We start from the raw sequence: 11,093 nt of genomic DNA on the forward strand, positions 1-11,093 counted from the left end.
ATATTGTTGTATATTGTGATGTCCTTGTTCACAAAATATTTTAGCTTTCAAGGGTTTTGTAATTGCATTGGTGCATGTATATAGCCAGTAAAGTTTAGTATAGGTGAGACATAAGACTAATAAGAGCTGTTACATTATCTTTGGAGTGCTATATCATGCTATAGTGTCTAGTCTATAAGGTCGCTGCCTCAGCTGCTATACCTTAACAGTACCAAATAAAGTCATGGATAGTAATGTCAATACAAACTAAGACACTTTAAGCTTCCAATCAGCTTTACAGTAATTACAATCAATAGTCAGTAACTTGAATAATAAATATCACATAATTATATTAACTTCCTATATACACAGTAAATTGTAAAAAAATCTAATTGTTTCGCATGTGACATTAAGACTGGTTTTCCTAAATCAGTTCACAAATGAATTCTTTTGATCTATTAATTTTCCTTTAATTGAAATTATTTTTGTGGACATCAAACAAAACTGAATTGAAATAGGTAGAGAGAAAACATTAATTATGAATGATTGGTATAGCATTAGCTATTAATTTCCTTTTCAAAAAAACTATATTACAGATCATCCATTATATCTTCAGCATTTCACAAGAGTACATGCACATACACTAGTCTAAGAGAAGATGTGGTAAATTCACTTGTATACTTTTTAAAACTTCTTCATAGTAAAGAAGTTTAAAAAATAGTGCAATATTCTTCAATTGGAATGTTAAGCAGCTGAAGTCTGATTAATTGCTTTGGGGGAGAGGTCTGGAGAATTATGTAGACAAGTAGAGTATCTACATGACACAAGGCTTGTCAGTGCTTATTTGCTGCAACAAATGAAAGGAAAAAAACAGGCAAATCAAAAATCAATACCAATTATTCATAATTATAGCGTATTGACATCGAAGGATGGGGAAGTAAAAACAGTCTACGTATGTGTGTACAGGTAAAAACTAATACAGGTGTACTGCAATGATAATTGATCTCTCTATAGTTGCAATTGTGACCTGGCATCGTGTAGCATGTATAATGATGCAATTGTCAATAATGCATTACCATGAGTCAATAATACACACATGGGCATAACAAGATATCAGGATCATATCCAGGAGTTTTCCAAGGTGGTTTTCAGATTTGGCAGTGAGTTATAGAGCATCATATTATTTTACAATAAATAATTCCCTTTTAATTCCTAAATATCAATTATGGTCATAATGGCTGGTTAAGTTATCCAAATACATATCCAATTGAAATGAAAAGCTCATGATTTAGCTACTAAATCATTCAATACCAATTCACTCCATTATGAATGTTCTATTATATAGAGTCATTGTGACTGCTTTGTTATACCCATCTGACAATACATGCACCCATGCATTTTCTTTCTTAGTATACATTTTTGAGAAATCATCCTATGACACTATATTATAGCTGTACTGCCCTACATGTCCTACATGTTCCCATTTATTCTGTATTGCAGTTTTTGCGTTTCCAAACAAAGATAGATAGCTAGCTTGGTGTTCCTGCCTCACTATTTAAAATAAAATTTCAGAGAGGTGTTTCGGAAACCTCCCCTAAATATATATGCCCCTGAAGGTGGGTAAATGGAACACTATATAGCTACATATCTAATGTTACTGCATGTAGTAACTAGCTATAATTATACAATTTAGCTGATAATTACTTCCTGGAAGTGTATCATGCAAGCTATATGCATTTCTTCACATAATTTATACATGTACTTCACCAATGGTTGCATTCTAGTATCTAGTATAGCAAAATAGTTTTGAGCTACTGTGAAACCACATACACTTTCATTGATGTTCACATGATTCTATGAACATAGCTAGTATATAGGAGGAGAATCCAACAACTGAGAGCACACCTGACATGCTTAATGTGATGTCAGTGACTGAGTTGACAGATAGCTTTATTCCATTATAGTTACAGTTATAACTTGCAACACATGCAGCCACAAACATATACTGTCACACCTCTATATACTTCAATAATTATAATGTTCTGGAAGTCACTAACAGTCATGATTCTTCTGTATGAAGATCCTCACTAGTACATGAAAGTAAAGTTATTGGCATCACTACATGAAGTTTGTCTTTTCATAACATGTTGTAATTGTGGCTTTTAAAGTCAAAGTGGAAACAAGACAAATCAGCCGCAATGTTAAAACACCAAAGTGAAAACCAAACAATTGGTAAAAATATTTCTGTACAGCAGTATCAGTTTCTGCTGAACCAACAAGTTACTTTAGATAGAATCATCATGTGATTGCATGCATGCTCAAAAATTGCTCCCACCTACTTGCCTCCATAATTTGAAATTCTCAGTTCACTACAGTAATCCTCATGAATCGAGGTATCTGCAAACTTTGAATTCCACACAGCAATTGGAGATGACCCCTTATCACACAAGCAACAAGATCAAGCCTAAGCTTTGCTCTTACCATTCACTATAGTTTAGAGCTACAAATATTAATTAATCAAATTATCATTCTCTATTACAATTAAGTTTTATATACTAAGTACACCTTATTCTAACATAAAAAGTAGCTAATGATAACAATTAAAAAATGATTCCATCAACAACATGTGGATATGTGTACAAAGCTGCAGTCATGTGAGCTATATATATGGACAACTTCGAATTCATAAGCAGAATTTCTACTATTAAACCAATGCAACAGTGTGTGTGCTTTAAAGCGCATGCACATGATCTTTATGCCATCCTTAAAGTGTAGCAAACATGCTGTGAACATGCAGGGCTTATTAGTTGGGCAATTGAATAGCTATACAGTGAAGCCACACAAGATCATGATGTTGGTTATGTGCAGTATAGTATATAGCCACATCTACTAGATTAATCCAATCCTTTAGGAGAAGGATAGACTAATTACTCATCTCTATAGGTGCTGACAGCTGAATAATGTCACCAGAATATTCTGGATCCTAACTTTGTGATTGGCTGCTGTGGTGGTGGTATATCAACCAGTGTGTCACTTGTTAGCAGCTAGGTGGTTTTATCACTTTATGTGCTTGATGTTAGCTTTCCCAAGAGTGTGCTGTCTCTTATGTGCTTAGAAGACCCTTCAAGCTTTGAGTAAGGCCGGTGCAGTTGAAGATTAATGAAGAAGGCTGGTGGACATCGTGCAAGACCAGAATTACTCCAGAGATATTGGTGGCCTGCAGCTAACTCTCCACTGGATTTTGGTTTGGAACGAAAGTTGTGTGTTTGACAAATTGGAGAGATGCATTGGTGCATGCATGGTTCCAATACTATGTATATGTACATCCATTATAATTTTCAACCAGTTAAGTATTTAAATGCTACAGTGCAGCAGCCTCATGCAGACACCCACCCACTATGTAAAACAGTGCCCTCTGCATGATTATGGCTATACCATGGTAAAACACTGCAGTGTGGTACAACAAGTTGGGTCTTAATATCCATGTGCTGAGATGTGCTAACAAACAATGGGCTTTACTGCATTACATTGGGTGTTAGACTTGACAACAGCTCTATCATTATGAAACTTTTTTTTCTGATTAAATTACAAAAGTACAAAAGTGTATGCCTTTATTAACTAGTATACGTCATTAAAATACTCTCAATCTTTTCCCTACATTGATGACATGTTCCTTCTAACCTGTCTGCACAACTCCTGCACAGATCTTTGTGGCCACAAGGTTGTAGTGCACAATTACGTTTGTTCTTGATACACAAAATACACTCCTCTTTTCTCTCAGATTGCTGCAATATAAATTGTTACACAATGTAGACAGTTTGATTCACCCTACCTCAATTTTATCACCGAGATCTACTAGAACCTTTTGCAATTCAGAATTCTTTTTAGCTTCACCTTTTTTATCTATCATGTTATTGACTTGAGTGACCCTATCAAAAAGTATTGGGACTGCTTACAACACTGGAATCTTCACTTACTTAGATGACAGTCTCTGCAAAAACCAGCTGGCTTGTCTAGAGTTAGAGTCCAACTCTCGTTTGCGCTTTTTGCCAATCTCATCTACAGTTTTCTTCAACTTATCTCGCTGTAGAGAAGTACATGATGATATTAATAAAGTGTTGGGTGCAACAGAGTTACAAAGTAATCTTCAGTAGTAGACTAGACATCTAAATAGTGGGGTACGACTCTAATAAGGACTCGAGGCATACACAGCAATACTAACACTACAAATATTTAAATTCATTTACAATTAACAACAGAATTGCATTTGACTATTATTTTAAGAAGCAAAGAACACAGAACATAGACAACATTCAACAGTACATCAAACTTCTGTGCCACAGATGTTCCAAACATCTACAATGTTATTGTTACACAATAAGTTTTAATGGTTTTGTATTACAGCAAAAGCATACAAAAGGGGTTCCAATCGTAGGAGCCCCTTTGATCGTAAATTCCAACTTACCACTCTTTTCACTTCATCATGTTCTCTTCTAATATCTGCCATCTTCTTGTGTAGGTCTTTGTGCTTACCATCCTTCTCATGGATGATGTCCTGAAATAAAGTGTGAATATAAAGCATGGCAATTTACAAGACAACTAGATATAGCTAATTTTTCACTTTCCAAATTATCTGTAACTAGCATTGGTACCTGCCCTTCGTGCAGGACCATTTCACGTTCCACACTAACCACATGCAATGACAAATCAATGAATTGGAAATGAAGCATTAAAGATCATGACCTAAAGTGTACTGTAGCATGCATGGTGACATCACCTTTACATGAACCTTATTCCATCGTGCAAGGCTATAATATTATAATATTAAAATGATGTGAACACGCCGGTTAACTAAACAGCAGAATAGCATGTAAGCTAAACCAGAGTTCATAATATAAAGAGGGAGGGAGGGTATCCAACACTGCATATATTACCTGGTCAAAACACACTGTGCTCAAAGATTGTGCAATGACTATCAGCACCAGAACTTATTTGTAACAATAAACTTGGAGTTGCCAGATGATGAGTGCTTCATGTTGAGCAAAAATCATTCAATACGTGATGAGACTGGCAAGTTAACAGTGTCACAGACAGACAGACAGCATTTCAGCTTTATATATAGATAATTATTACTTACTTCATATTCTTTTCTTTCAGATTCTCTTTCATTTTGATACCTTCCTAGGAGGTCCTCATGTTTTTCTTCAAATCTGATCTCATCCATCGTGTAATTCTGTTGTACATCTTCCAGCTATAAGGTATCAGCTAGTTAAAATTAACTTATGCTTTCTCTTTTACATACCCTGCCTTGCAAGTCATCTAGTTCCTTGCGATTTTGTTTCTTTGTCTCCATAAGTTCTTTCTATAGTACAAAAATCAGTTACTATTTATTACCAGAATTCGGTGGCAGTAATACCAGAATTTCATCCTTATTCTTCTCTAAATCTCTTTCCCTCTGTTTCATCTGTTCATATTCTTCATCGGCCAGTGTCCTGGCAGTCTCCTTGTTCTAATTGTACATACACTAACAAACATCACTGACCAAAGGCTACACAACCTCATGCACTTCTTTACAGTAAGGAGGAGCTCGATCACTGGCCTGAGCTGCTAGTAAACTTGTAAGCATCACATGTCTGGTCACTGAGAAAAGAGTAACAACCAACTAAATTATATGCATGTAAAGTGGTAATAAAATTTAGCTATGAGAAGATTTGGCAAGTTCATTTAAAAATACACTGGAGAGTCGATTATCTCAATGTTGAACAAAAATGACTGCTCAGTTAGAGTATTAACATAATGTGTGTGTTCAATTAGAACAAATGTATGTTTTAATAGAATGTTTAAATGGAGCTCTTATAAACAAATTAGACGCTGTGCTTCTCTAGACACTTTTTGCAATTACGCAAGTTGTTTGTACAGAGACAGTACTTTTTGATTTTATGAGCAACTTCCCCATCATTATTTCAGATAATCCACTCTCTACTTTAGATTTTTTAAAAATACTTTAAAATTGAAAAGGCTAAATTTGGTTTGTTCACCAAACTTCTCACTGCTAAACATTCTCATCATAGTACAGATTCATGTCAATACCAATATAGAAAAGACTGCTCGCTTACTGGAGTTGTGCCTGCCTCCCTGCCATGCCTGCATTACACCAGTACAGAGACAAGTTGCAGCACACATACACTAAACAAGGAGATACTCAGGTAACAAACAGTGTTGTATATATATATATAGATGAGTAACTAACATTTGATGAGGTACAGGGAATCTTCTTGGCATGGACTAACTCAGTACTCAACATCCAACGAGGTAAATCAAGTCTCGCCTCGGCATATACTAACTGTATATGAAAAACATTATACTTTGTATGTCATACACCCTAGCAAATAAACATATCTAAAAGATGGCACAAGTACTGGTGAGCAAGCAGCAACTTTAGAGATAGCTAAACTTTTTATATACCATACAATATCAGTGTCCATTCTAGGACCTTCATCATCCAAACACTTCTGTGCAAGTTACGTCACAAAAAGTGCAAAGTGAATGAGTCAGAACTCCATTCAATACTCGAATAGAATGTACACCAGCTAACGAAATACTCTAATAGAACATTCACTACTCCTATTATTCAAATAATCAAGACCAAGTTTTGTTGTATTTACCTATGGTCAACCATTTCTGGCCTGATACCACTATCATAAGGATATAAAGTTACCAAGTTCCTTACCTCCATCCTATCTGACTCCACAATATCCAGTATGGCCTCAGGGAAGTCAAACTCCACCATGTGTACCATCGCCATAGCATGATGGAACACCATCCTCTGTACTTGAGATGATAGTCATATGCAACAGGACAAATAATTTACCTCTTCTTCACTGAGGTCAACTAAACTGATGTACTGCTTCCTCTGCTGTTGTATGAAGTTCAATTCATCTTCCAGGTCAGGTATTCTGCCAGAACGGTTTAAAATGTCCATCAAATTCTTATTACAAAACACCACCTAAGGGAAGATGTCATGGCATATTGTTGTTATATGAAGTGACATGGATACTTTTCTTCTCAAGTCTTGTTGCAGTACATGTAGTTTGTCAGCCGTTATAGTGTTCAGTACTGGAAATGCATTGTCACCAAAATTCCTAGGAAAATTACATGATATAATAAATGGCAATTACGTATTCTATTAGTCAAATGAAAGCTGCTATAAAAACAATAATTCTGTTCAATTAGAGTATTTGTGTATAAAAGCTGCATTCAAATAAACACTTAGTCTCAAATAGAGGACTGGACTATTTATTGAGAGTGGTTTTAATACTTTCCCTTGCTGCTGCTTTTTCCTCAAACTTGTTAACATTAAAGCCATCTGAGAGATGAAGATGCTACGAGTGATCACGTGAGTAGTACATGCAAGTCGTACACAAGAAGATTATGTATCATACAACTGTTTTTTCAATCATTTTAGGCCTTCAATATACACTTGCTTATGCAGTCAACACATTATATAAAGGTTGTTTATGCTTATTGTTACAATAATGGTGTTCTACCATGACTCGAATTTGATTAAACACCAGGTGTCACTTGGACCTATCCAAAATAAATTCTTGTTCTCAAATAAATGCCCTATTCATTTACAGGCCAGGTCAAAAATGCTGGGAAGGAAATAAAACCCCTGGCTTTGATATGAGGAAACAAGGCAAGTGTTTAAACACATTGCCAGTTCCCTACACAATAAAAGTACACATCAGTCAGTACTCACTCAAAGAAACGATCAGCCAATACATTAGCAGTGGACTTCTCCTCAACGTAAGATGGAGCATGCTTAACATCACTCTTTTCTCTATACCAACACACGAACAAAACATCACTACTCATACAGTACATAGTGCTACACACAAACTAACCCATCATAGAGCAGCTTGAAGTAGGTACTACTGAGTCCTGGTCTCAACTTTACAGCTTTGCTCCATATACAACTAGCCTACAGCATAAAGTATAGTACTACAGTGAAGCCATTTTAAAAGTACAGTCCCCAAATAAGTTAGCATATTTTTATTTTGGGACAACATGGTCGCTATAATGAGGTGGTCTGATTAATGAGGTCATGAAGTACACCTTAGCTATGTTTGACATGATCATGATAATGAGGTGGTCTTATTAGAGGTGGTCACTAAGTGAGGCTTCTCTGCACTTCATTTGACAAACATAACATCGGCACCTTACCATGTGTTCTATGTCACTCTTCTTCATTGCTGCGTTACGGTCACGATCAAGTTTTATGCTACACAAAAATGTTTAATATGCAACCTACACAGCTATCACCGGTGCTTACTCATTAATGTCAATGCCATGATCCAGGTCTTCTTTAATCATGTTTTGAATCCACACTTCTCTGGAGTAGAGTTGACCACGCAGTTCTTTGTCCAATAGCAATGACCCTACACATGAGTACATACACTCTATATCAACAGCACATTGCTAGCATATAAATATGTACCTAGGTCTGTTGGTACTATATCATTTGCTTGTTCTAAGAACAAAAATCTCTGAGACTATTAAAACAGCATGATACATTATTAGTAACAGTACATAGAGATGCTTACATATTCAATCCACTCTTCTTGTTTGATTCCCTTTATTTGTGTGCATGTATCACCATCCAATAGCTCACAGAATTTACTGCAAAACATTAATTCATACATTGAAAATCTACTATGGGAGTATCACTAGCTGGTAAGAAAAGAGAAACAGGAATGTACCATTCACTCGCTACACTAAACACACTGGGCCATCTGTGCACTGCTACTCAGGTGCCTATGAGTCATCTTTCAAGAGGCAAGACTAATGTCCCGTCCTACTATGTCTGACGGGTAAAGGTGTAAACACCTACGCACATGTCCCCATATGAATCTCACTGGCTATGTGAGACATGGTATTTGCTTCCCGAAGTACCCATTAACACAGCTGGGTAGACTGATTCCCCAGTTTATACTAAACAGCTTACTAGACAGGTGCAATGTAAGTAAAGTTCCTTGTTCAAGGAAAAAACAGCAACAGCAACTGGGCATAACTGAGAAACGAACCTGATTATCTACCACTTGTTATTATATGCACACGCATACGCACGCACGCACACACACACAGATAAAGCAAAGCCTTTGGCTACTCTGCTAGCACAGTCATGCCTACCCAGTGAACCAGCACTGGAACTCTGTTCTACTCAGGTGCTGTGAGTCAGCAGAAAAACCTCCTGAGACAGGACTAGTAACCTACAGGAGGTTGTGCCATGTCTCACAGGTGAAGGTGTGGCCACCCGAAGTCCCACTTGTACCTTCACCCACTTTGCAAGACCTGAACAGTTTGCATTTATGTACTTCCCCAGGTACTTGTTGATGTTACAGCTAAAGCAACAACAACAGCACCAATTTGGCATAACTGGACATCGAACCTGAAATCTTTCAATTACCAGGCTGATGCTCTAATCACTTGGCTATGCTGCCTCACAAGTACACAGACGTACGCACAACACACACACACACACACACACACACACACACACACACACACACACACACACACACACAACACTACACACACACCACAACACGCTACACAACACCACACACACGTACGCATGCACACACATGCACACGCACGTGCACACACACACACACACTACACTACACACACAAACCACATCACACACACACACACACACACACACACACACACACACACACACACACACACACACACACACACACACACACACACACACACACACACACAAACTACACTACACACATCACACACAAACCACATCACACACACACACACACACACACACACACACACACACACACACACACACACACACACACACACACGCACACACACACGCACACACCACATCACACACACAAACACACACAAACACACACACACAAACATACAAACAAACAAACACACACACAAGCATGTACTAACCAGACATCCTGATTGAAGTCCATACTTTCTTCTGCACGTTCTAAAATCACAACACTCACACCATCAGAACACTACAATACATCACTCACTGGTAACAAATACTGTCAACACTTCTTCCTGGAGAACACTGTGCCGCTTCAGTCCAAAACTCCACATATCACTACTTGTCTTCACACAAACGGTGCGTTCACCACGCAGTAATGCTAGAGCACCAACCTTCATCCCCTCCCCTGTGAAACAATTTGTGTGTAGTAGAAACACTGAACACATATACTCTATGTGTTTGTATGTGCACGCACTTGCAGGACTAGTAACCCTCATGAGACTGTACTATGTCTAACAGGTGGAGGTGTAGGCACCCGAACCCTCAACCACTGTGTGAAACATGGGCAGTTGGTATTTGCTTCCCCAGTTTACACCAGGTACCTATTGATTTTACAGCTGGGCGGGCTGCTTCACCAGGCCACTAGGTCCCCATGTAAACAGCTGGGTACACTGAAGCAATGTGAATAAAATTTGGAAGTAACATCAACTCTGCATAACTGTGGGTATCAACCCTAGAACCTTTCGATTACTAAGCTAGCCACTTGGCTATGCTGTCTCACCACACACACAACACACAACACACACACACTACACTACACACACACAATCATTACACTGCATACCAAATTGTCCGATAATATTTGCTCTCCGATCCTTTCCTTCCTCCTTTTTACTAGTAAACCCAAGCAATAAACAACGCCGCTGCAGACAAGTATTCTTATTAATCATTGTCAAACATTCACTAGTAGGATCATAGTACAACTGGCCAACTAGTATTGGTTCTTCCTTGATATGTGATTCCCATATGACCTCATAGAAATTTGAACAACTGGCAGCAGACTCCAGTGCCATCTCTTCTTCCATTGGAGCTGGTACTGGCTTCTGTACATCATAGCAATACAAGCTCTAATGGTTCTACTATTACACTACTAAATACCACACATAGTTTATCTATTACACAGCTTATAGGGATACAATACATCTACCACCAGTACACTGTAAGAACTACAATGGAAGCTGTTAAATGTGGATGTTCAAAAATGAGGACACCTGTATATAATCCACACACTTCTAGTATGTAA

General features: G+C 37.6%; 1 protein-coding gene across 2 annotated transcripts in view; it reads right to left on the bottom strand.

Moving 5' to 3' along the window:
* LOC136266871 (uncharacterized) overlaps positions 1-11,093 on the bottom strand; it is a 43,317-nt gene that overhangs the window by 31,641 nt on the left and 583 nt on the right. Inside the window, exons 2-23 of one of the 2 annotated variants that reach the window (XM_066061893.1) lie at positions 10,635-10,893; positions 10,056-10,196; positions 9,967-10,006; positions 8,583-8,658; positions 8,477-8,531; positions 8,312-8,417; positions 8,203-8,260; positions 7,884-7,960; positions 7,739-7,819; positions 7,037-7,121; positions 6,851-6,985; positions 6,710-6,805; positions 6,230-6,322; positions 6,096-6,165; positions 5,537-5,619; positions 5,396-5,488; positions 5,282-5,341; positions 5,117-5,230; positions 4,445-4,534; positions 3,957-4,063; positions 3,812-3,908; positions 3,534-3,764 (exon numbers count right to left, since the gene is read on the bottom strand). In XM_066061893.1, coding sequence (XP_065917965.1) covers positions 3,594-3,764; positions 3,812-3,908; positions 3,957-4,063; positions 4,445-4,534; positions 5,117-5,230; positions 5,282-5,341; positions 5,396-5,488; positions 5,537-5,619; positions 6,096-6,165; positions 6,230-6,322; positions 6,710-6,805; positions 6,851-6,985; positions 7,037-7,121; positions 7,739-7,819; positions 7,884-7,960; positions 8,203-8,260; positions 8,312-8,417; positions 8,477-8,531; positions 8,583-8,658; positions 9,967-10,006; positions 10,056-10,196; positions 10,635-10,893 — 2,187 coding nt within the window. In that variant the 3' untranslated portion in view covers positions 3,534-3,593. Of the gene's footprint in view, positions 1-3,533; positions 3,765-3,811; positions 3,909-3,956; positions 4,064-4,444; positions 4,535-5,116; positions 5,231-5,281; positions 5,342-5,395; positions 5,489-5,536; positions 5,620-6,095; positions 6,166-6,229; positions 6,323-6,709; positions 6,806-6,850; positions 6,986-7,036; positions 7,122-7,738; positions 7,820-7,883; positions 7,961-8,202; positions 8,261-8,311; positions 8,418-8,476; positions 8,532-8,582; positions 8,659-9,966; positions 10,007-10,055; positions 10,197-10,634; positions 10,894-11,093 lie in introns of those variants that run through there. The other variant, XM_066061894.1, reaches the window with a different exon arrangement.

This window comes from Dysidea avara, chromosome 9 (genome assembly GCF_963678975.1).
Source record: "Dysidea avara chromosome 9, odDysAvar1.4, whole genome shotgun sequence".
Taxonomy (NCBI): Eukaryota; Metazoa; Porifera; class Demospongiae; order Dictyoceratida; family Dysideidae; genus Dysidea; species Dysidea avara.